General features: G+C 39.1%; 1 protein-coding gene across 2 annotated transcripts; it reads left to right on the plus strand.

The window, feature by feature from the left end:
• glrx3 (glutaredoxin 3) lies at positions 1 to 25583 on the plus strand. Of its 2 annotated transcripts, XM_041209843.1 has the most exons (11): positions 1 to 110; positions 7289 to 7397; positions 12695 to 12769; positions 14922 to 15093; positions 19472 to 19644; positions 20444 to 20505; positions 20740 to 20797; positions 21496 to 21548; positions 21643 to 21682; positions 24112 to 24204; positions 25283 to 25583. In XM_041209843.1, exons 1-11 carry the CDS (start codon positions 40 to 42, stop codon positions 25337 to 25339), a joined length of 963 nt encoding a protein of 320 aa, XP_041065777.1. In that variant the 5' UTR covers positions 1 to 39; the 3' UTR covers positions 25340 to 25583. The 2 variants fall into 2 exon arrangements, with proteins under 2 accessions (XP_041065777.1, XP_041065778.1); XM_041209844.1 differs by lacking the exon at positions 12695 to 12769.
• The last annotated feature ends 1838 nt before the right edge of the window (positions 25584 to 27421 follow it).

The following is a 27421-nucleotide window of genomic DNA, read 5'->3' on the forward strand; positions in this document are numbered from 1 at the left end:
CGTGATCACTCGAAGCGCCACTGGTGCGGTCTGGTGATCATGGCGGCGGCGGTGGTGGTGGCGGCTGAGAGTGCGAGTCAATTCCAGGAGGTGCTGGATAGGGCCAAGAGGTAGGCCGGGAAGAGGGTGCCCTCTTTGACGGGAAGTGTTGGCAGCGTCTGTCGGGATGGATAGAGCCCGGGGAAAGGGCCGCCGTGCGAGCACTGATTCACACCGCGGAGGGAGGCCCAGGGGCTTCCTTGGTGCCGAGTTTATCAACGGAAGCCCGGGTGGGGGGGGGGGTGATGGTGGTGGGAAACCAGGCAGCAGCAGCACTTTGATGGCAGTGGTGGGGGTGGGTGAGGTGAAACTCAGCTACAGCAAGCAAGTTCCGCCGAGCTCAGCACGTTGCCGCTGCCTGCGGAGCTGGGTGTGCGGGGGAGTTGAAAAGAGCTTCATTGAAGGAGCCCCATCGGAATAATTAACGATGGTTTCATATTTTTGATAAGAAGTGGGTCGTAGAGTAACTGGCAGTAACGTTCAACCATTAATAATGGCTCTCGTCTTCCTCCTGCACCTCCACCCGAACGCCTTTAACCGGTTCAGTCGGGTGAATTGTTTGTCTGGGCATTATTTTGAGTCATTAGAATGTTGAAAGGAGTATTGGGCAGACAGTGTAACGAGGAGACTGCTCGGCCATTCAATTCGTGTCGGTATTTATCCTCCGCAGTCGTCCCGTTGTCATCTGTTCGCCCTGATCCCAAGTGTGAAAGGATGTGGGGAAGCATGAAATGTAATTAGATGCTACTAAACTTAGATTTAAAAACCTGCAAAATATAGGAGAGGAAAGGTTAACGGAGGCAGACATGTCACAAATCTTAAGGCCCTGGAAAGAACGAGATTTGGCATGACAAAATTACTGAGATCAATTACCCAAATTGTAGATAATTTGCTAAAATTGTGGTCTCCTGCGATGATTTTTTTTCATGTCTCATCTGGCTTTAGGCTTTGCACAATTTCAATCAGTAGCATACTTTAGAGAGTCTTTCACTCATATTGTGCCTCTTGCAAACAAACCAAGAATAAAGTATTCAGATGTTTAATCTTATAGTTAGTACAGAATATTCACCACTTGCCTGGATGAGTGCAGCTCCAATAATACTTGAAGCTCGACACCATCCAGGACAAAGCAGTCCACTTGATTCGTACTCTATCCACCGTGGACACAGTGGCAGCAGTGTGTACCATCTACAAGATGCACGGCAGCAACTCACCAAGGCTGCTTCGAGATCGTCTTCTAAACCCGCAACCTCGAACAATAACAGTAGCAGATGCATGGAAACACCACCGCCTGCAAGTTCTTATCTAAGCCACACACCATCCTGACTTGGAACTATATCATCGTTCCTTCGCTGTCGTTGGGTCAAAATCCTGGAACTTCCGAGGAGCAGTATTGGTGTACCTATACCATAAGGACTTCAGTTCAAGAAGGTAGTTCCCACCTTCTCTAGGGCAATTTGGGATGGGCAACAAATGCTGGCCGAGTCAGTGACATCCACATCCTGTAAAAATAATGTGCTCAGCTCTCCAGTACTGTTCAAAAATAGTTTTATTTGTTAAATGTTAAATACAGGCTATAAGCAGCTATTAAATGACCAACTGGAAACTTTCTTACTCTTTGGCCAGCACAATATAGTACTTTAAAACATGCTGATGAGTCCAGAAACTGATATAGTTGTCGGGTGAAAATTGAGGGATATAGCGCAAGTAGAAACGATTTGCCTTTGTCTATAGTCTGGATATCAACAAAATGAAGAGGGGGAGAGAGGAGGAAGAGCACATTGGATGGTACATTTCCACTTTTGGAGAGACTAGTAGACAGTTCTGAGGAACACTGACTACAATATTAATAAAATGAAGTGAGAAAGATTGTTGGAAGGGTGAAGGTTGCTTTTTCTTAGCTCTTGTTTTGAAATGAAAGCGAAATGTTGAAGTACTTTCATCAGATGGAAAGTTGGATCGGTTGCAATTTCTTCCAGTTAAACATTGAGAAGACTCAAGCTGTTACCTTCGGCCCCTGTCATAGACTGTACCCATGTCAGCAATTCTATCCCCTGGTCACACTCTCAGGCTGAACCAGATTTATTTACAACCTTAGCATCCTATTTCCTCTTGAGCTGATCTGCTGACTCCATATCCTCTCCATTGCAAAGACCCACCTCTAACATCTCACGCCCTGTCTCTACCTCAGCCCACCTGCTGCTGAAACTTCATCCATGCCTTTGTCACTTCGAGGTTTAACTGTTTCAATGTTCTTGTCAGTCTCCCATCCTACCCTCTAAAATCTAGCTCATCCAAAAGTCTTACCTGTATACAATCCTGAACCAAGTCCTTGCTGACACTAGCTCCTCATCTCTCCAATACCTCAGTTTAAAAATTTCATCCTTAAATTTAAATTTCTTTGCGGTCTTGTCTTTCCCCATTTCTATAACAACCCTACAATCCACCCAAATCTCTCCATCCCTCTGGTCTTTTGTGCATCCCCTCGTCCCTTTGCCCCATTATTGGTGGCTGTACTTTCAAATATCTGGGTTCCACACTCTGCAATTCCCTCTCTAAACTCCCTCTTCTTTCAGATCCTCCTTAAAAGTTTTAGGATGACCTAAACTTTTGGTCATTCCTCCTAATACTACTTTCACTCAGTGCCCATTTTTGTCATTATGCCCCGGAGACATCCTTCTACGTTGACGGTGCTATTTTGGTCCAATCTGTTGGAAGTTACGTTCTAACATTTGCCCCTGCATCCTTTATTTAAATAGATTAACATTATATACAAGCAGACTAAGTGTCCTATGACCAAAACAGGTGTCTTTATCCTAAGTAACCCAAGTATATTTATTAACACTCAAATTATGGCACATTGATCATCGGTGACCATTAAGTTCTTCTGCCACCCTAAACGGTGGGAAACAAACATCGCTGGACCAATGCACCAACTGCAACTACTAATGAGATTATTTTACAAAGTAAAATGATGCATTGAAACTAACTGATTCTGGTAAGGAGCTTTTTGTTATATGCAGACTGAATTAATTGCTTAAAGAGTCCAGTTCTTCCACTTTTCTCGGCAAATGTTTACAAAGACACAATATTTAGTCATGACAGTGGGATTCTGTTTTTTGGTGGAAAGATTGCTGAGGTTAAACTACAGTTATACTCTACCTCTTATTTGGTCTCATGTGCAAGTTTCACCACCACGCCCTTTGGGTCTTTAACCAAATTACTAACATACGCAGTGAACAGAAGCGACCTCAGAACTTAATCTTGTGCACACTCACTTTCAACTCTGGTTAGAAGGAAGGAAATAGAATCAATGTTAAATTCTGTATGCTATCCTCTCCCAATTTGATACACCTTAATCTTCACTAGTCAGAGGCTAGGAATCTTGCGATGAGTAACTCACCTCCTGACTCCCCAAAGCCTGTTCACCATCTACAAGGCACAAGTGAGGAGTGTGATGGAATACCCCCCACTCGCCTGGATGAGTGCAGCTCCCACAACACTCGAGAAGCTTGACACCGTTCAGGATGAAGCAGTCCGCTTGATTGTTGCTACATCCACAAACATTCACTTCCTCCACTGCTGACGCACAGTGGCAGCAGTGTGTACCACCTACAGGGTGCACAGCAGGAATTCACCAAGGCACCTTTGACAGCACCTTCCAAACCCACGACCACTGCCATCTAAAAGGATAAGAGCAGCAGATAGATGGGAACACCACCACCTGGAAGTTCTCCCTCCAAGTCACTCACCATCCTGACTTTACTGTTGCTGGGTCAGAACCCTGGAACTCCTTCCTAACAGCATTGTGAGGTTGTACCTAGACCACATTGACTGCATGTTCAAGAAGGCAGCTCAACACCAGCTTCTCGAGGGCAACTAGGGATGGGTAATAAATGCTGACCTAACCAAAGAACCAATCCTGTAAATGAAGTTTAAAAAAAAACTAGCAGCGTGTCACTTAATCAAGGCGTTCCTAAAGACCATGTATATTACATCCACTACATTTTCCAAGCAACCATGTCTGTTAACTTCTCAAAGAATTTTGAGGTTTGTCGAACACAATTGAGAGCCGTCTTTCCTGAGCTAAGGACGCATGTCCACTCTGGTAGCCAGGACTATTGATTGAGTCAGATATCCCTTGCTCCTGTCCTCACCTTGTGTTTCCAGCCCTCCAGGATTGTCCTGGAGTCTCCAGAATTAAAAATTAACCTCCTGGACATGGCTAAGAGCAAGCAGGGAGGATGATCATACTGGCCTTCAAAGCGTTTTTTTTTCAGTATCCTTGAAAGCTTTTCTTTATTAGTTATAAACATATTACAAATGGTGGGGGAAAACTGGGCAGAGTCATTGGAGGCAGGAGATCATTTGATGAAACCTCCAGGACAATATCCAATCAGAGTTGGCAACCCTATCCTCACCCCTTACACTAAACAATGATCAGGCCCCCTTGTCCTCATGTTCCACCCCACCAACCTCTCTCTGCATTAGACATATCATCTACCACCATTTCTGTCACCTCCAGTATAATCCCATCACTCAGCACATCTCCCATTTGCCTCTCAGCTTTTCAAAAAGCTGCTCCCTCTGTGATACCTTGTTTCACTATTTTATCATACTGAATGGGCTGAATCTTCCAAGGATTAGCAATTGCTTTCAGATTGCTACTCTGCTTTTCATTTGCACTAACACAAAACTCTGCATTTCTGCCCGGATTTCCAAACCAGGCCTCTTCAGAAATGCGGAATGTACCTATTCTTCGAGTCCTTCGTAGTACAGGATCACCAAGGGAAGCTAAGTCACTTTACTAGCTGCTGTATTCTGCTAAGCCTTCATTCACTCATATATTGAAAAAGTTAGGGACGTGTGTTAATGAATGAGTGTGCGAGGTAAGTAGGTAGGGTAGCAAGGTGGTGAGGCTTGAGTCAGAGGGTTGGAAGTGAATCAAAGGGTTGGGAGCAGGGGGGAGGTGGTGGATGGTGAATTATATAGTTAACCAGGAATTTGACGTGCTTTTTTCCTGTCTAATATTTCCAGGTTAACTATCCAGGTAACTTTAATTGGAACCCTCTGAAGTCTCTGACTCTAACTCAAGAGTTGGAGACTTTTTCAGAGTCCCAGGAGCATGGAAATTGATCGTTGGAAGTTGAAACTTCCAGGGCAATTCCTGTGGTGTCCTTGCATTGGGAAGAGTCACATAGCACATCCTCCAGGCTATGTCCGGTCTCCAAATGTATGGAGAGTCGAAGATCTGGGCCACCATGTTCTTGTCAGGGTGGAGTCAGAGGGTCAGGTCAGGGGTGGCTTGGCAGGGAATGGGGAGGTTTGGGTTGGTGGGGGGGTTGGGGGGGGGGGGGGGGGGGGGTGTGTGGTGGTTGTTGGTGGTGAGTTGCATAGTTACCCAGGAATTAGACTAGGTTTTTCCCTGCCCAAACATTTCCTGGGTAATTATCCCTGGTAACTGAATCGGAACCCTCTGAAGTCTCCAGCTCTAACTTCCAGACTTTTTCAGAGGATCCTGGGGAGCAGGTGAATTGCCTATTGGAAGTTGAAACTTCCTGAGCAATTCATGCAGAGTCCTTGTGTTGGGACATCTGAGGAGTCCCGTAGCACATCCTCCAGGGTACATCCGATCTCCAAGCATCCAGAGACCCAAAGACCTGGGCTACCGTGTTCTCATCTTCCTTTGACAGTTCAATCATCACCTCACACACCACTGTCCAGATTTCCAAAGAACCCTGCAGATGAGAACAATTTACTTGTACTTCCTGCATTTTAGTTAGTATACTGTATATACTGCTCACTTTGTTCTCCTGTACATTGGGGAGCTGAATGCCGATTATGTGACTGCTTTGCTGAACACCACTGATTGAAATGTGATCCCTGAGCTCTGTGCTTGTCAATTCAGCTCTGTCTTGTTACCACTCTGAACATTGTCTTTCATCTCCTACAGTGTTTGAATGATGCTCAATGTTTTTTCTATGTGGCATTTTCAGGTTTTCTGATTTTAATATTGACATTAACAACTTGACCTTATAGCTATTTTCTTTAGCAGAAGTTGTTTGTTTCCTTCTCTGTTCCACTTTTGCCCCCCCTCCTGATACCCCTTCCCTCTTCCTTCTCCATCCTGGGGTCCAATTATCCATTGTCTAGTACAACTTCACATGAATACTGCAGATAAATCACTAAAATCTAGGGTGTGTATAAAAACTAATTTAAAAGGCTAATATATTAATCTTCATACCAAGTGGATTTCAATAAAGAGGAGTGCTGCAGCTGTATAAAATTGTAAAAGCGGAGTAATACATTCAGCAATGGGCATTGCACCTCAGGAAGATATATTAGCTTTGTAGCACCCTGTGTAATGCAGATACACCAGAATGTTAATAGGGTTAAAAGAGTTACATTTAGAGGCCAGGTTGCATAGTCTAGATTTGGTATTCCCTTCAGAATAGAAAATGAATGTGTGATATAGTTGAGGTGTCTAAAATATTAAAGGATATGATAGGGTAGATAAGGAGAAATCTTTTTCTGTAGTGGGGGAGCCCAGAACAAGGGAGGCTAACCTTAACATTAGAGCTAGCAGTTTAGACAAGATGTCAGGAAGTACTTCTGCACTCAGATTAATGGAAATCTGGAATCCCCCCCCCCCCCCAAGCCCCAACAAAGGCTGAGATCGGTTCCATATCCCATTGTGAACAAATGTAGCTAATGTAAAGGTCAACCATGATCTAAATAAATGGTGGAACTGACTCAGGGCACTAAATGGCCCACTTCTGTTCCTGTGGTTTTGGCTACCCATGTGCAATGACATGGCAGGTCAACTAGCACAGAATAATGAATGGTTGGCAATGCAATGTAAAAATTCTGTAGTCTGGAGGGTAACCCCGAAGATACAACCATTGACAGATACATCTTGGTCATTAATCCTGATCGTATATTACATAATTATTGCTGGTTATGTTGAGGTTTAATGTAACATTGGGTTTCAAGAATTCAAAATGACGAGGATAAATCTATGGCAATGTAGCTTGTCAGTAAAGGTTAAATAAAATGTCCAGGATTGTTCTTTTGTATGGAGTTGTTAGAAAGCTTGCTTTATTTATTAAGATTAGACTTGAAACTCTGCACGCATTTATGTGGTGTAGTTGTGAGTTTCAAAATATTGACAAATGAACAAAGTTCCAAGATCTGACCATCTAATGTCTGGACATTAAAGTTTATTAAAAAAAAAACTTTCCCTCTTTAGGTCACTGGTTGTGGTACATTTTTGGGCAACATGGGCTCCACAGTGTTTACAAATGAATGATGTGATGACTGAACTGTCCAAAGAATATCCACATGTTACATTTGTAAAGGTAATCTTCCTAATTAATCTGTTAAATTGTTTGCAATATAACTATCAATAAGTGATGCACATGATGAGTGACTAACAAAGGGATTAGGAGGTGAAAAAATAAAACGTATCTGTTTCCACTGTGGAGTTCTCCCAGGGAAAATGGAAATTTTTGCTATAAAACATTCATCTTTATAGTTTTGATGGAATGCTCATAAAACAACCTACAAATGCTTAAACAAAGAAGCATTTAGAACTCTTATAGTAGGCTTACGGAATCATAGAAGTTTATGGCATAGAGGCCATTTGGCCCACCATGTTTGTGTTGGCTGAGAAACAGCTATTTAGTCTAATCACAATTTTAAGCTCTTGATGCCAAACTTTGTAGGCGCTTCATATGCATTTGCAAGTTTTTTTTTAAAATGTGATGAATGTTTCTGCCTCTACCACTTTCAGGCACTGAGTTCAAGATCTCTGTCATAGAATTATACAGCGTAGAAACAGGCCCTTCAGCCCATCATGTCTGTGCCGTCCATCAAGCACCTATCTATTCTAATCCCATTTTTCAGCACTTGACCCATAGCCCTATGTGCTATGGCATTTCAAGTGCTCATCTAAATACTTCTTAAATGTTATGAGGGTTCCTGCCTCTGCCACCCCCACAGGCAGTGTGTTCCAGACTCCAGCCACCCTCTGGGTGAAAGAATTTTTCCTCAAATCCTCTCTAAACCTCCTGTCCCTTATCTTAAATCTATGCACCCTGGTTTTTGACACCTCCGCTAAGGAGAAAAGTTTCTTCCTATCTACCCTATCTCTGCCCCTCATAATTTTGTATACCTCTATCGGGTCCTCACTCAGCCTTCTCTACTCCAAGGAAAACAACCCTAGCCTATCCATTCCCTCTTCATAGCTGAAACGCTCTAGCCCAGGCAACATCCTGGTGAATCTCCTCTGTACCTTCTCCAGTGTAATCACATCCTTTAGATAGTGTGGCGACCAAAACTGCTCACAGTACTCCAGCTGTGGCCTAACTTTTTATACAGCACCAACTTAACCTCCCTATTCTTTTATTCTATGCCTTGGCTAATAAAGGCAAGTATCCCATATGCCTTATTAACTACCTTATCTACCTGTGCGACTGCCTTCAGGGATCTATGGACATGTACATCAAGGTCCCTCTGATCCTCTGTACTTCCTAGGGTCATACCATATTGTGTATTCCCTTGCTGTGTTAGTCCTCCCAAAATGCATCACCTCGCACTTCTCAGGATTAAATTCCATTTTCCACTGCTCTGCCCATCTATAGCGTCCTGTAATCTAAGTCTTTCCTCCTCACTACTTACGACACCACCAATTCCTTATCATGGGTGAAAATTCTCCTTAACTCCTCTCTAACCTATCTGCCAATTACTTGAAATCTATGTCCCCTGATTATTGACCTCTCTGCTAAAAGAAATAGGTCCTTCCTCTCCACTTTATCTAGGTGTCTCATAATTGTATACGTCTCAATTAAATCTCCCCTCAACGTCTGTCACAACCCCAGTCTGTCCAATCTTATATCATAGCTAAAATTCTCCAGAGATAGCAAGATTCCTGTAAATCTTCTCTGTAGTTTCTCTTTTTCCCCTGCTCTTTTCTGAAATGTACTACAGGGAATCAGGATTGGTATGTTTCTCCCTAGTGCAAGGATGATGGACATCAGTGATCTTAGAGAAGGTTGAATGAATAACCACTATTTGTAGCACATTTTAAAAAGAGTGACATTGGTAGGATTGAGAACGATGCATGCAAGGAGTTTGATCTGTCAGTCAGCAAAAGATTTGGCAGCTGGGCACAGGATTAGAAGAGTGTTTTGTAGGGTTTGATATTTATGGGACCAGTTTTGGAACAGTAAGTGATTGTCCAGAAAAATGAGCTCTATTTGAACTGTCTCCTATGTTCCAGCATCAAGAATAGACAGCTATGGTTGTGCATTAAAATACAGTAAAGTCTTGCCATTGTGACTTTGTGAATTCACTTACATGCATTTTTTATGTTGCTCACGCGATGGGTAATGCTGTCTACAATGCTTGCTTATCTGAGGTTTCTTCTCTTTCTCCTTTTCCTGGGGAGAAGGCAGCCAAGACAGAGCGTCCAGAGCTACAATAACGGCTCTATTCAATTTTAAATCTTCACTAGCATATAACCTAAATCTATGCCTATGTGTTTTTTAAGCCTGCCTCCTAGTTTTCCGATCCTTATAATTCTTAACTAGCCCTTTAGAAAGAATTCAAGGAACCCATGCACATTGCATGCTTTGGTAATCTCTTGCCAAGAGCAATGACACTATGCTCAGAGGCTCCCCTGTCTGTCCTATACAGGTACTGCATCACATTTTTGCTAGCGAGTCAGTACTGCCCTTGCATGGCTGGAACAGATCTAACTGAATCCCATTCAAAATCATGTTCCCCTTTCGTGATTTCACCATTTGTGAGATATCGTGGGAATGTAACCCCTGTGAACGGGGGGGATTTTACTGTAATAAACTCAAAGGAATTGAATGGCGATACTTAAATGATATGGGAAAATGGTTAAGAATAATTCTTTGAGTAATAAACTTAAATGAGTGGGGAGTCAGAACTAAGCTTAATAATATAGGATAGATAGAATTAAAGTTAATTAGAGCCATTGTGAAAGATAATAGCTGTGTGAATGGTTTAGAGTTGGAGTATTTATATGCAAATGCGCATAGCTTTTAAAAAAATAAATCTGCAGCCGGCCCACCATGTTTAATTAAATAATTGATGGTCAGTTGAGCTCGTTGACCCTGATGACGCACTGCACATGCCATATGGTTGGCATGAGCAAGCCATTTTTTGAAAAAAATGTTTTTAAAAGGGAAGTGAGGGGCGGAAGTGCACCAACATATTCCACCTGCAACGTAATATGGCTGCAAGGTGGGCTGGCGTGGAGCGAATTGGCTCCATGGTAAAGCATGGGCGAGCATGTAACGGGGATTGTGAGCCGTCGGCCAGCAAAAATGGGAATTTATATTTCTGGGCTGTAAATTTTCAGGAGATAGAGCAAGAGAAAAGGGAAGAGTGCTTGTCTTGGTAATTAAGGCTCTGATCACAATCATAGGATAGTTTGTATGGATGATGATAGAGTCTGTGTGGATTCAATTGATAAATAATGGGCAGTACCATGTTTAGAGTGCACAGTAAACCACAGAATAATCGGAAGAAGATTATGACTGGGATTTGTTGGGAATGTAGAAAAATTTGCAGTGCTAATAGCAGAGGACTTTATCCTGTAATATCAAATGGTCACATTCAAATCCTTCTTTCCAAATTTCTCCCATAAACCTAACTAGAACCTTAGTGGTTCCATCTGTTTTGCTGCCTTGGATTTGCTTATCTGACCTTACCTTATCCATGTAACACTGATGAAGTTGTGATGGAGTGCTGAGCATGCTTCATCACTTTGTTTTCTTTCCCTCCTTGGTGGTGTAGGAAAACTTCCCTCGGCAAATGTGCCCCTCAGGATCTGGACAAACTATTTGGCTTTGCAACAGATAAGGATTTGCTGTATGCATGCTGAATTTAGCTGTGTCTTGTGTAGTAAGACTGCAGCAGTTGTGAAATTAATTTAAAAAAAAATCTGGCAGTTTGTAGGCTGGCATCAGATTGTTGCAGAATCCTAACTGGTTCACCGACATCCTTTGGTGAAGAGAATCTGCCACTCCTATCTCGCCTGGGCTACACAGGACACCAGATTCACCTTGTGATTGACTTTTAATGCCTTTAGGGATGAGCAGTAAATGTTGTCTTATCTGTGTCACCCATACCCCAAGAACAAAAAATAAATCAACCCCATGATCATGAGAGTCTTTTTCTTGCAGTGAAAAGTCTTATTCTGCCCTAAAGCCCAAATGATTACTGAAGGCAACACTTATAAAATTTAAAAGGGAATTAGATAAAAATTTGAAACCGGAATATGTAAAAGGACACAGAAAGAAAACAGGGAAATTTGATTAGAGCAGATAGTTGAAGAGAGAGCACAGGCACATGGTTGAACAATCAATTATAATCTATGCTTCTGTGAAACTTGATATAGGCCATCCTGTGGATTTTACATTTAATGTTCCAGCTACAATTTTTTATATCTATATTTCACATGCGCAAGAGATTAGGAAAAGACAGAGTTCTTTAAATCTTTCTGTTCTTTATTTGAGTTTTATTCCCTTGTAAAATATAATATTACATAAATAGAGTGTAGCACCTTAATTAGATAATATCAAAAATTGATACATGTATAATTAGGCTAATATTGTCTGTCATCAAATGTAATCTAAGCCTTTACACTTGCATTTTTTGAAAAGAGGAGTAACAAACAAATAATTTTTAATGACTTTATTACTAATTTTTAATATTATGAAATATGTAAATATTGATTACTTGATTGAACCAAGGCACAAAAATAGTGTTTAAATGTGCAAAATAACTGGGAAGTTTATTTATTTGCAAGCAGACAAGTGCATCTAAAAGTAATGTTTTGAAACTTTAACAATGCCCTGGCCAGTCTCTTATCCTCCATCCTCCTCAAACTCTTAACTAGTTACAAAATGTATCATAATGCCAGATCAATCTTGTGCAATTTTGCTTACAACTCACTGTTTTCAGAATGATTCAGCTGTCTAACAATAAAGTTTAGCCGGTACAGAAATATTACTAAAAATAGATATTTGGTTGTTGAAAGAATTGCAGTTTCATGTAACACATTACCTGCTAATATTTCTGGCAGAGAAGAGAAGCAACCAAACATTTATAATTCATCTGGCAATTCATCTTTAAAATGTTCACTCTGGCTAAACTAAAATTTACTGTGTACCTTCATTACTATGCTACAGATTTCCATTATAGTTTATGGCCCCTTTGGATTTGTCAGGAGAACAAAATATATTGCTAAAGGCAGAAAACAAGTCTTGCCACATCTAGTAGTCAAGAATTTATAAGTCTTCAAGCGCTTGTACCTGAATGACAATTAACAGATTTGAACATGTTTTTCAGTCAGATTTTCATTAGTGGCCTGAAGGCACTTTGTGAAATGTGTAGGAAAGTGAAACCTTCTAGCCTGTTCCAACATCATGAAATTTGTCTAAACTCTAAATCTTGGTGATTCTAGGAGTTGCATCAGTTTGAATTTTTTTTTATATATTGTAATTTGTTTTGTCTGCAAAAATGTTTAACTTTTGCAGATATAATATTGCCATTGATATAAAGAACATTAGTTGTTTAAGTTCAAATTTGAGATTAACTTTTAGTTATGGAATTTTTATAGCTTGAAGCCGAATCTGTTCCAGAAGTATCTGAAAAATACGAGATTAGTTCAGTGCCTACTTTCTTGTTTTTTAAGGTAAGATTTTATTGTGGCATGGAATCTAAAATATCAGACCCTTTTGAAGAAGCAAAACGCTAGTTGGATTGCTTCTATTTTTAGGTTGCCATAGAGACCAGATTCTGAGCTGTCTGAATTTTACAGTGACAAGAACCTTGACAAGGCTCGAAGTGCCTGTTTAAATAATTTATTGTGATATCTGTCTTTGGAAATTTTTCTTGAAATCCAGTTTTATGACTTAACCCCTTACAATGCAGAAATATTTGTATGCTAACTCTAAATTGTTACAGATTACAATTGACAAATAGTTTTTATAAGGATGTGATGAGTTGAGAAATATTTATCTTAAATTAAAAAAAAATTATTGCATTAATTTTAAAAATCTGCAGGATTTACTGATGTGACCGTATTTTGTTTTGTATGTTTTTGAAATAAGAAATTTATTCCAGAAATGAAAGGGTTGCGAGTTGATTAGCTTGCATCTTTTGCTAGTACAAGGATTTCTTCATATTGTAGGATTTAGAAAAGCTGGCAATTTAAAAAAAAATTACAGTATGATTTATATGTTGATTGACATTCAGCAACCTCTCTCCATTTGAATAGCATACTGCTTTGCTATTCTTCTTGCCAAAATGGACACGTTCACATTCTCCCACATTATACTCCAATCTACAAAGTTTTGCCCGCTCACTTAACCTATCTATATCCCTTTGTAGACGTTTTACCTCCCCTTGACAACTTATTTTTCTACCTATCTTGTACCTTCGGCAAATTTAGCTACCATATGTTCAGTCCCTTTTTTCAAGCCATAGATTATAAATAGTTGAGGACACAGCTTCAACTGATCCCTGTGGCACTCCACTTGTTACAGCTTGCCAGTTGGAATAAGATCCATTTATCCCTTCTCCCTGCTTCCTTTTAGCTGACCAATCCTTTATACATGCTAATGTGTTATCCCCTACATTATGTGCTCTTATCTTGTGTAGTAACCTTTGATGTGGTACCTCATCAAATGCCTTTTGGAAATCCAAGTACACCACATCCACAGATTCCCCTTTATGCACCTTGCTTGTTAAGTCCTCAAAGGACTCTAATAAATTAGTTAAACATGATTTCCCTTTCACAAAACGGGGTTAGCTCTGCCTGATCCAATTGTGGTTTTCTAAATATCCTGCTATAACCTCCTTAATATTGGAGATCGAATGGATTGTAGCAACTGACCAGATAGTTTTCTGCTTTCTGTCTCCCTCCTTTCTTGAATAAAGCTGTTACATTTACTATTTTTTCAATCTGCTGGGATCCTTCCGGAATTTTGGGAAATTTAACCAATTATTCTACTATCTCTGCAAGCACTTCTTTTAAGAGCCTAGGATGCATGCCATCTGGATCTAGGGATTTGTCAGTCTTTACGTCTAATAGTTTTCCGAGCACTTTTTTCCTGGTGATGGTGATTATTTTAAGTTCCTCCTTCCCTATCACCTCTTGATTTCCACGTATCTTTGGAGCATTTTCTAAGTCTTCTACAGTGAAGACTCACTCAAAATACCTGTTCAATGCCTCTGCCATTTCCTTGTTTTCCATGATCAATTTCCCAGACACACACTCTGGGGAATTGAGAAAGCCTGCCTGGCCATTGAGCCAGTTCCATTCGCTCATGGTACAATTGAGCATTTATGATTCCTCTTGCCCTTCACATGCCAGAAGCCCTGTATTTGTTGCTTAAAGTACTGATTTAATTTGGAGCTCTGACACTACTAGCTTTTCAAGTTTTAAGAAAATTAAATAATTGAGATAAAAATGCTCAGGTCTGATGATGAGTCCACAACTGATGACTTAATTTTATTTTCTCTTAGGCATTGATAGATCATCTGTAAATTTCTATCTTTTTTTGTTCTGGTGCTGAATTTTAATAGCAACAGAACTAGATTGATGCTTACATTTTTATTACTATTCTCAATTTCCATATTGTATTGCATTTGTAAGCCATTTAAAATCACCAAAGTCTTTGATATACTCGTGACCAAGTTAACTGCCACAGCTGTGCTAATTATGTTTGAAGTAGTTTCTCTTGCTTGAAGTATAGTTCTAATTGTTCATGTTTCAGTTTCACTGATTTTGCCTTACTCCATTTGTGGCTTTGATTTAATTAAAATGCATATGTTTGCTTAAGAACTGTCAGAAGATTGACCGAGTAGATGGTGCCCATGCTCCTGATTTAACTAAAAAAGTTCAGCAGCATGGTGAGACTGCCAAACAAGACCTGAATGACCAACTGAGAAAACTTCTAAATTCTGCACCTTGTATGTTATTTATGAAGGGAACTCCTCAAGAACCTCGATGTGGTAAGGGCCATTCAGTTTTTAAAATGTAGCTGAAGGGTTTCATTAATTTTTACAACCTCTTTCAAATGCCAGGAATACTGTTTTATTCATAATAAAATTATTAAAAACTGACTTCCTACATATTGGATATACTACATGTAAAATTGTTAAGCCCGACTTAAAATAAAACCTTGGACGCTATACTTTACACATCTGCAAAATCATAATCAGTTTGATTTCATGTAGCCAGTATTGATTAACATAATGCTTCTAAAGTATAATTAGAGTAGAAAGCAATCATTGTTTATATTCAGAAATAGAATGCTACCATTCCATTTTTATCATATGAAATGGCAATTCATTATTGTATATATAAAGAAACACTTGCATTTATATAATACTTTGCATGGCCTTCAGCGGTCTTAAAGTGTTTTACAGCCCATGAAGTTTAGTTGAAGTGTAGCCACTGTTGTATGTCGGAAACGCAGCAACCAATTTGTGCACATTACCACAGGTGATAATGTGTTAATGATCAGATAACCTGTTTTTGTAATGTTGATTGAGGGATAAATATTGGCGAAGAAAACAGGAATAACTCCCCTGCTGTTCTTCAAAATACCTGCACTTAGAGTGAAAATGGGTCCATGGTTTAACGTCTCATCTGAAAGACAAAACCTCTGATGTTGCAGTATTCCCATCAATACTACACCAGTGTCAGCCATGATTTTTGTGTTCAAGCCCTGGAGTAGGACTTGAGCCCACAACTTTCTGACTCAAAGGCAAGAGTGCTATTATCTAAGCCACAGCTGACACTAAACATTAAATGTAAAGCATTCTGCTGAAATTTCCTTTGCCTGTTAACACTGGCTATGTCTATTTGCTAATCTAGAGTACCTTATTTAATTTTGTGCATGGTCTAATGAAATGATTTTTTTGTTTCAAGTTACCATTGGTTGTTCAGAGTTTATTGTTCTGAAAGTCTGAAATTTTTCTCTGTTTGGAAAAACATAATGCTAACCATGTTTTAACTCCATACTTCTAATTTAATTTGTCAATTAAATAGTGTATATTTATTCCAATTTTGCTAAAAAAAGAGGTTAAGTCTTTTCCCTTTTTCTACCAAAAAGTCAGTAGTAAAACAATTCTCAACCAAATTGATTATGCGCAAGTTTTTAAGTCTGGCTCAAAGTTGATAATCTCAGGGGAAAAAAGTGAGATAAATTAAAGTCCATTACAACCAATAATCTGTGATTTTTGTTGTGTGTTTGCGGATAGAATGTAAACTCCTGTAGGAAAAATATATTTTAGCTATTTACGATGGCAAATGTCTTCATTCCCTGAAACATGATCCAAACAAACTCCCTTTCCTATGTGATATGCATGTAAATTTTCAGCATTTTTTGTGTGCAGCATTTCAACCCTTGTGCTAGCTTGTTAATAATTTGCATAAAATCAGTTTCTTTTAATGGCTGTTGTGTTAATCAGATTAGTTGGAAAGTGAGAATGGAGGTTGTTAGACTTGCTTATTGGTTGCAGGATGTGACTCGCATCTGTCGGAAATAATGAGATTGACTTTAAGAGAAACTCATGGCTTCTTAGAGTCATAGTTTAGTTATTTTAAGAGCCACCGAATGGTTACAGCACAGCAGAAGGCCATACATGTATGTGTTCTGAAAGAAATATATATATATCAAGATAATAAAGTTCTACTTTTAAAAATACCCATTTTCCTTAAAGATGTATTGAGGAATGTGCGTTGCTATTATTTTATATGAATGTTTATTTTCTTTGAAATTGAAGTCAGTAGGAATCTGGGGCGGGTGGGGGGGATGCTCTCCACTGGATGAAGTCATACCTAGCAGAAACAAAGACGGTTGTTGGAGGCCAATCATCTCAGCCCCAGGAAGTTGCTGCAGGAGTTCCTCAGGGTAGTATCCTAGGCCCAACCATCTTCAGCTGCTTCATCAATAACCTACCAAACACCTCTTGCCCTGCCCCCAATCATAAGGTCAGAAGTGGGGATGTTTGCTGATGGTTGTACAATATTCAGCAACATTCGCGACTCCTCAGATTCTGAAGCATTCCATCTGCATCAAGACCCGGACAACATTTGGCTGATAAGTGGCAAGTAGCATTCACTTCACGCAAGTGCCAGGCAATGACCGTTTCCAATGAGAGACATTCAGTGGCATTACCATCACTAATCTCCCACTGTCAACATCCTGGGGGGTTACCATTGACCAGAAACTGAACATGACCAGCCATACAAATACTTGTAGCTACAAGGGCAGTCAGAGACTGGGAATTCTGAGGTGAGTAACCACCAGACTCACCAAAACCTGTCCACCATCTACGAGGCACAAGTCAAGAGTGTGATGGCATACTCTCCACTTCCCTGGATAAGTGTGGCTGCAGTAACACTCAAGAAGCTTGTCACCATCCAAGACACAGTATTCTGCTTGATTGGTACTCCTTTCACCACTTTTAACATTCACTCACTCCGCCACTGGCGTACAGTGGCAGCAGTGTGTACTGTACAAAATATGCACTACAGCAATTCACTAAGGCTCCTTTGACAGCATTTTCTGAACCCACAACCTCTACCGCCTAGAAAGACAAGGGCAGCAGATGCATGGGAACACTATCACCTGCAAGTTTCCCTCCATGCCGCACACCATCCCGACTTGGAACTATATCATTGTTCTTTCACTGTTACTGAATCAAAATCCTGGAATTCCCTAACAGCACTGTGGGAGTACCCACGTCAGATGGACTGCAGCGGTTCAAGAAGGCAGCTTCCTGCCATCTTCTCAAGGACGGTTAGGGATGGGTGACAAATGCTGACCTTGCCAATGATGCCCACGTCCCATGAAAGAAAACGAGCTAATATCTGCCAGTGTTTTCATGTCAATACATAGTTCAAATGCAGTTCGAGCATACCTGTTCCTGAACTTGTGGAGTGTTGAAGTAAATTTCCCTTCATTAAATTTTGACACATGCCTATATTTAAGTTTTGCACTATAGTATAGTACAGTATCATGAGCCTGTGTGCATGTGCACGCGCACAGCACCCAGTGAAGTCCTTTATCATTCAGTCGTATGGTAGTATAGAGCTTGAATATTGTTGAAAAGAGAGATGTGATGCCAAAGCTTTTCGGCTTGCACTCATCAGGGCAATGCAAGAATGCCAGATTTTAAATGATCACAACAAGTTATGCTACAGGAGAAAAGGGTATTCATTGGCTGGCAAGTCAATTCTGATTAATTGAGGCCTCAGCAATATTCTGTAGTGTTTACGAGTGTGGTCAAGGTACCTTTGCTACCATGTCATGACCAGGAAGACAGCTTGTTAAATTCATATTAGAGGGATCAAAATCCGCCAGAACTGGCAATAATCAAACAGAGTGAAAAAGAAAACAAGTGCCTGCTCCTGCAAATCTTGTTGCAGTGTCCCTTATTTTTGTTTGCTGTTTGCGGTGTGTAATGCTAATTGCTTCCAGAATAAGAACATTTTGACATAGTCAAAAGAGCAGTGGAAATTAGAAATTACAGGGGGCCAGAAGTGGACAAACAATAAATACGTTCATGTAACAGTCCCCTGTCCACTATTGCTGTGACAATGTTAACCAGTTTATTTTTAGTTGGTTAATATCACTGTTAAATTAATGTAAGAAAAAATGTCAAAGCAAGAAAGAAATGGTTAATCCTCAAAATCATCCTTAAGATCTTTTCTCCTTTTTTGAGCCAACTTAGTATTTAAAGTTTTTTTATTTTCCTTGTCCTAGTTATTTTAATTATGTGGTACTTAATGATTTTTTTTTTAAATAACATGTACCCTGAAAACATACAAGCCTCCCAGCATTGTTTCCTCTTTCCATAACTCCATTGGGAGTACAGGACAAGGCCCCAAAATAGACCAGGACCCAGGAATGCCAGATCACAATCTTTCGTCATAGTTTTGAGTGCCTCGTGTGATGTAAGGATTCCCTAAACCAAAAGTCCTCACATCCTCGATCACAGGGAGACTTGTTTATGTGTAGAGGGTAAATGGCATAAGGCTTATTTACCTCCTGAAGGGGCCCAAGTGAAAGTGTCTTGGACCTGCAAATAAGATCTATTTTTAAAAAAAAGTATATTACTGACTCCCTTTATATGTGAAATGCAAGAGCTGAGCTCATTCTATTTAGGTGGCCACCTTGATCCCACATTAATGTTGCTGAGTCAGCCATGGTGGATGCGATCCCAGTACAGTCACTGGGTTTATGACCCCAATTAACTTCAGGTCAACTGTCTTTATGCATGATAAAACATGACAATGATACTGCTGCTAAAATGGGCCTGAAAAGTTTTCTCTTGCTTGCATCTATCCTTATCTGTTATATCTTGTTTTATTTGGCAGGCTTCAGCAGAAAGATTGTGGAAATTCTCAATGATCATAATATTCGTTTTTGCACCTTTGACATTCTTTCTGATGAAGATGTGCGTCAGGGATTAAAAGTTTACTCTAACTGGCCTACATATCCTCAACTGTACGCGAATGGAGAACTGGTGGGAGGGCTTGATATTGTAAAGGTTGGTACTGTAGTTCTTGGGTGGTGTTGAAGAAAATATAAATGCTTTGCAAGGGAACAGCTGATGTAAGAATTTTGGGTAGGATAAAATATAGCAATAGGATAAGGGATAATTCGCCAAAGAATGAAGTGTGTGCTTCTGCACAGCATTTCTGAAGTCCTTAGCTCAGAACAATATCTCGAGCAAACCATACAGGTAGCATAACTATAATTTCTTAAATAGATTACTAACTGTTCAGGAGGGTAATTTGACAGAGATGTGTGTATTGAAAGGTAGTTGATTATTGCCTGAGAAGATGATCATGGTTTTAGACAATGGACAGGTTAGGACCAGAATGAAATCATGATGGTTGTACTTGTTCACCAATCTGCCCAATGACCCTAAGGGTCGCAAGATACTCACTGAAATTCAGATTAATGCCCTGAAATTCATGAGCTAAAACGTGATGCCATAAGTGAACTGTAAAGGTCACAAGGGTGACCATATATGGCCATAAAATGACTATAAAAAGTGAAAAAGCAGCTCTAACTATGTCAATTCAGGAAACAGTATCTAAACCAAGTCAAGTATCCCATGAGAGAATTCGCAGTCAACTGCTTAATTATAGCTTGTATTAAAATAAGTATGATTAAATGCTTCTTAACTGTAGTAATGTAGTGTCTAAATAAACTTGTCTTTTGACTAATAAAGCAATACGCTGAAATGATATCTTACAAGCTGCTTCATCCCACAACTTAACAGCTACGATGCGTTTTTACTTTTTAAACATCAATATTAATCCCCTAACTCTCTCTTCTAGGAGCTAGCTGAGACTGGAGAACTAGAAAAAACTTGTCAAACGGAAATGGGACTGGAACATAGGTAAAATAATAAACATAGGTAAAATAATTTCTCCAGCATTTATTGTTTTTTATTATAGTTTAAGTAATGTTTGTTACTGCAGTGGATTTGATGTGTCTTATACAACAAGGAATACAATGAGCACAGAGAATGTGAACCTATTTAGCTTAAAATATTCAGCCTTGAATATGATACAAAACTTTCACAGCTACATTCTGCAACAACAGTTGGTGTTCAGCATCTTTGTATTTGTAGGTTGAAAGCACTGATTAATAAATCAAAAGTCGTCCTGTTTATGAAAGGCAACAAAGCGGTAAGTACATTTTATTTTATTAATGAACAGCAGAAATTTAAGTAGTGATTTGTATCATTCATAAATATTTTGTGTGTGTGTATATCCTCTCAACTGATGGATGCTGGTAGTGGCATATGTGGAACCTGTGTAAACCACGCCAAAAGAAAATTTAAATGCATGTATAATCTAGCCAGTGGGTCAAACACTCCTCGGTCTCGTTGTTGCCGTGATGTAATCAAAAATAACCTTGAATCAGTGATTCTTGATTTGTACTTTTCATTTTAGGGAGACTTTTTATCTCCAGTATTCTTGGATGTGTGCTCTACCTGACATGACCTGAATGCCACCCATATTTGCAGGTTCTGTCCATTTACGTGGGCCTGACGATGCAATCTTAGTTGGGGTTCCAAACCTGAACAGGTGACAGAGTTACAGTTGTCTACATCTGAGAGGTGTGCATCAGCAGCCAGAAGGCCTTGAACAAAGATCAGACTGGATACCTGTTGATAGGATGGTGCTCAGGGTTGTGCAGGCGGCAGAGGAAGCTGCTACTTACCTTGTTAGGCTGCCATTGCCTTGCTGCCTACATCTCTAAAACCTCCAATCTGAAGGGAACCAATAGCAAGGCCTACCACCAGCTTCTTTGGGTGCCCAAAAAGCATTTCAAGAGGAAACCTTATTCACATTGTAAATGTTATTTATAATTTTGTTCTTAGCTGGCGAAATGTGGATTCAGTCGTACTATTGTGGGAATGCTGAATGAAACTGGGTATGTATCAATATTTGAACTAAAAACATTTTGTATGAATTTAATTTTTTGTTTTGTTTAAATTGGAACTTAACATTCTACTTTCTTAATATAGTGTTGAGTATGAAACATTCGACATATTGGAAGATGAAGAAGTAAGTTCTGTTTCAATTCTAAGTTATTATGTATGAAATGAAAAGTACTAGAGATTTTTGTATTGTTTTGCAATTCTGTGCATAACTGCATCAAACTTACCACTCTGATTGAAGTATTATTCACCTAAATGTCAGTTTTAGCTGTTCCACCCCCAGCACTGACATGTGGAAGATAGTCCCATTTGGTGATCTGAAGTAACAGTTGCATCACAATAGTGTGTAATGACCCAGATTGTGCATAAAAATTCTCTGTTTGTCTATTTATTAACATTCCAAATCATTATTGTTGAAATGATGTGTGATCTGTAAGCTGAATCTCATTTCCAACTCAATGACTTGGAAACTTCTCTGTCAGCCTTTGTCAATGGGAATCTCCGATTTAACGATGTCAGCATTTACTTGTGTTACCTATTATACTTTTAGGTGGTGCCATAATTGGCATTTACAGTGCTTAAATGCCTGTTACAGTAACGTTGGATGCAAAATCCTTCACATGTACTGTGTTTTGGCCAGAGCCACCTTGCAGTGTTTCTGCAAAGCCACTGGGTGTCAGCAAAGAAATGTCATAATCATTGTCACATCATCAATGTGTGCTAGAAAGCAAATAATTTCATGCTATAAATGACCCTGAAATCTAAATGTGTTACAAAAACACATTCTCAATTTTACTAGAATTATAAAACAAATTGAGTTATTGATAAATCAGCTTAAACTTTCAACACTTTCACCCACAATCATTGTGTTTGTTACATATAACCCTGATCCAGCTGCTACATTTTTGAGGGAAAGATTAGATGTGGCCACTGTAAATTGAAATTCTGTGCCCCTTTCCCCCAAAAGGTTTGGGCCATGGGCATGATTTCCTTTGCTAATAGAATTTCAGGGTTCCCCTCCATGAGATATGAATGGCTTAGGCTCCTTGGTAAGTATTTTCTCTCTGTCAGAGGCCTTGGTAGAATGCAAGATTTAGATGTCTTGGATCTGCCCCTCTGTTTTCCCCCACCTTGGTCTAATCATTCCCACTCTCCAGCCTTTTTTGACCTGAATACTGCAGTTGATCTTGTCTCCTCATATATCACAGGTCATTGAATTTAAAAATCTCATTCAGGTAACACAGGAAGTTTTTTTGTATGGGGTGCTGAACTTGTGTGTAGCATGTAAAAGAAGGACCCTGCATGAAAGCCAAACCAACTATTTTAGAATAAGTATTGTATCAATAAAAAATACTTCTGTAGTGTTTCGACTGATTCAACATAGATATCATCAATATGAGTAACTTCTGATGTAAGTTTTTGTACAATTTTATGACCTTTTACAATAAGCAGTAAGTTATTAAAAATAGTTGAAACTAAAACTAAACCTAATTCAATACATAATTCCACACCCCTATGCTGAAGCTTAGTTAGCATCAGGGAAGTGAGGCCCAGTCATCAAAAGGAAATATCAAAGCTGTATGACTTTCGTAATACTACATTTTACAACAGTACACATTATAGGTTGACATGAACTGTCTCTCCCTCCCCAGTTTGTGTTTTTCTCTTTCTCTCCCCAGTTTGTGTTTTTGTTCTCATTCGCTCCACCTTCACCAGTTGCACTCTGTTCAGTTTCCAACTGATTTTTCTTAGCCCTGATGCTGTCACCCTCACAACTGGCGATGTGTTCCAAATAGCAGGAGACCAGCAGGGCTCAGACAGTGCAGATTGACTGCATGTCATGACAGCCATGGTAATGATCTTGAGCAAACTGCATACAAGGGCCATTTTCCTGGAGTTGCAGCATTGCACAGGAGACCAGTCACCCTTTCTGGTAGACTGCTGCCAAAAGTGGGAGGGTTGGGACCTTAATCTATTCATGTGCTATCTTCACTTTAGCTCAATAGGGCCAATATTATTTAATTGTCATAAAGCATCACTATGGGAAACTTTAAACTGGTTATTGGTAAAGTGATCAATAGAATGAGCCTGCAATATGAACTCGAGTAGTTTAAGAAGCTGTTCTTACACACCCTGCCCTTAGGGCACAGTAGAATTATAGGCTTCAAAAAGGGACTTTGAAGCAAATAACAGAAATGTTTTTATCGAGAGAGGATTGAGGAATATGCTGAGAAGAGGTTATTTGCCACTTTTTATCTATTCTCAAGACAGCTGCTTGTTTCTTTGCATAATCCTTAAGACTGCAAGTCCTGCAAAACACCCTGTGACAAAGTTTGTCCCTAAGGTGCAAAATTTCATTATTATAAATTATTCCTCCAAACATCCTGCTGGTAGTTGAAACGCCAGGGTAACTCATTTGCATGTCAGAAAGTTTTGATTGATTGATCTTACAACTGCTGAATGATAAAGCAAATTGTTTCACACTTATGTATTGGACTGCTATTTAATTATTTGCTTAACCTTTCAGCAATTCATCCATACATGTTTTTTCCACAGGTAAGGCAGGGATTAAAAACATTTTCCAACTGGCCAACGTACCCACAACTATATGTGAATGGTGAACTTATTGGTGGACTTGATATTGTGAAGGTAACTTAATATATTGTTAAACATAAACTGGCGAGAGCTGCCCAGAATATCTCTTGCTTTATTGTTTCTGAGAAAAGCACTATGAACCTTTTCCTTCCAAGTGAGAAAGGAAGAACTTGCATGGATAAGGTGAGGCTGTAGTGTTTGAACTATTACACTGCAAAGGGACTTTTGGGTTGTGAGTGGAAAGATCAACAAAAGAGTGATAGGATGAGCAAAGAAGATTGCGAATGAGAAGGAAGAGCAGTGGGAAAGAGGACACAGCAAGGGACTCCAGAGTTCATGGAAATAAAAACAAAGACTAGACCAACTACATAACTTAATCAGAAGTATATCATGCCTCACTCGTCAAAGGCTCAAATGCTCCAGAGTGGAATTCCATAGGCATTTTAAGGACATGCTTCATAATATTTTTATAATGGTTTGAACTGATTTCTCAATTTTTTTGCAGTGAAATTAAAATTTGTGCAAGTTAAATTCCTGTCTTGCCAGCGAATGGGCAGAACAGTAAGGGGACATGGACCCAAAGAAAAGTTGTGGCTATTTGGAGATTAGAGTTTATGAAAAAGAGCCAAAATGGCATAAAATGTGTCTCACTGTTCTGATTTAATGTTTATGGAAGACCTTGTACTCCAGTTAACACAAAGCTTCTGCATAAACATTAGAATTGTGCTGTATTGTTTGATGTTTTATTCCTTATGGAAGAAAGTTAGTGAGACCTTTTTCAAGATAATTTTCATCAAACATTAATATTGTATTCTTGGGGTTGGAATTAATGCCAGTATAATGGAGATGATTTTCAAACTTTTGTTCATATGTTTAGCACTCCAGGATCCTAATAATTGGTGCCGAAGGATGCACATAATGCAAGGTGCATTCGTATTAGTATTTCTATGGGTGCAACTGAACTAGGCAACTTGCTGTAGAAGGTAAATTCAGAGAGTGGAGCTTGGAAACCACGGATTTCCATGTGAATGCCATTTGCCTGGTGCATCATTGTAATAATTAAAGTGTCGTTGATGGATGTCATTGATGTGCACTCTGAGGCAATGCAGTAAACATACAATTTTTTTTACAGGAATTGGAAAAGAGTGGAGAGCTTCTTTCAATTTTAAAAGGAGAAAATGCCAGTTAAAATTTTACAAAGAACAGCTGCCATCATTCTATTATAATATTTGTCTACTTTAAAATTTGATCATTGGCAATAATGTGGTCTAAAGTCCGGTAACACAATGTTGGATATAAATCATTTTTGATGTTCAAGCTTCTCTAATAATTCATGAATAACAATGTAACACAAAGGGAGCAAAATGCAAATAGACTAATACAATAATGAAATATTATACCTCTTTTATTACAATAATAAAACATTACTGCTATTTATGGTGTGACTTTTTATTCCACTGTGAATATATGGAATTCTCACCTTTTTAAGCACGAACTGATGGAATAATTATTAGTTAGAGGGTCTAATTCTATATCTTGGGTACATTCAAACTAAAAATGTGTATTTGGTGTATTCTGTGTAAATAATGGGCCCTGATTTCAGTTAATTATTAAGGATCTCGAAAGAATAAAGAGAGGCTTGTAGCTTTGTTCAGGAAGATTTGGATAGAGAATATTGGCCTGCAGGATGGAGCTGAAGCAGTCTTGGGTATATGTAGATCAAGAAGTTGCAACTGAATCAATCATTGATATCTGCTATTAATCTCCAGATCAAAGTGCTCTTCAGGACAAGTACTATTGAACACAAATTAGAATTAGTAGGGCTGCAGAACCAGTCTGTTTTATAGAGGATTTTAATTACCCAAAATTTCAGATCAGTCAAGTATTGAGGTGAAGGCATTGAAATTCTTGCAGATGTAATAATTTTCATGCACAACATGAAAGATGATTCTGCACAGAAGAATGCCATTTGGCTCACCATGCCTGTGCCAGGTCTTTGTAAAAGCTATCCAATTAGCCCCAATCCTTTTTTTTTCCACAATTGTCCTGCAAAATTTTCCACCAAGTATTTATCTAATTCTCTTGGAAAGTTTTTATTGAATCTGCTTCTACCGCCCTTTCAGACAGCGCATTCCAAATTATCATAATTCACTGCCTAAGGAAAAACATGCCCATGATTCTGTGGCTAATTACTGTAAATTGATGTCTTCTAGTTAATGACCCTTCCACCACTTGAAACAGTTTCTTCTTCTTTACTCTTATCAAAATGTTTCCTGACTTTGGACACCTATTAAAAATCCAACTTCCCTGGTCTCAGTGTAATTATAGTCCTGCAGCCTGGTATTCCGGTAAATATTTTTAAATGTTTATGTATTTTATATGTGCAGATTTTAAATATTTATAGAGCACCTTTAACATTATAAAACAACCCAAGACATTTCACTGGAATGTTACCAAACAAAATTTGACAGCCAGTCTATAAGGATTTATTGGCACAGATGGCCAAAAATAGGCTTGGAAGCAGCACTTTGGAGATGAAGCAGTTTAGGGAGATAATTGGAGTTGAGTCTAAGCGATTGACAACACTGCACCAATTATGAAGCTACAAAAATTTATTTACATATATTCTCAGGTCTCTGTTTCAGAACTGTCCTTAAATTGTACTACATTTATATTGCCTTTCCTCATCCTACCAAAAATGCATCACTTCACACAACTCTGTTAATTTCATCTGCCATGTATCTACTCACCTCACCAGTTTTTCTATGTCCTCCTGAAGGCTTACTTTCTCCTTACTGTTGAGTTTTTCCATGTTTCATGTCACCTGCTAGCTTTGAAATTATGCCCTGTCCAGCCAAGTGCAGGCCATTAGTAGATATCAAGAAGAGCTGCGATCCTATGCTAATTCATCGGAAACACCACCGTATACTCCCACCCTCTGGTCTGAAAAATAGCTTCACCATTACTCTGCTTTCTAAACCACAGAAATATTGTATCCAAACTTCTGTTGCATCCTTTATCCAATTGGTTTTAATTTAGCTAATACATATGTTGTGTGTTACTTTATCAAATGCCTTTTGAAAGTCCATATACACAACCACAATACCTCAACTCCCTTCCATTACTTCCTTCAGAGTTCAATTAATTTTGTCAGTACCATTTCCTTAAGCAAATTTGTGCTGACTTATTTATAAATCCATATTTTTCAGTGTTAATTTTGGCTTGTATTATTTTTTCCAAATGGTTCCCTACTGCTGATGTTAGGCTGCTT

Source organism: Carcharodon carcharias, chromosome 17 (assembly GCF_017639515.1).
Source record: "Carcharodon carcharias isolate sCarCar2 chromosome 17, sCarCar2.pri, whole genome shotgun sequence".
Lineage (NCBI taxonomy): Eukaryota > Metazoa > Chordata > Chondrichthyes > Lamniformes > Lamnidae > Carcharodon > Carcharodon carcharias.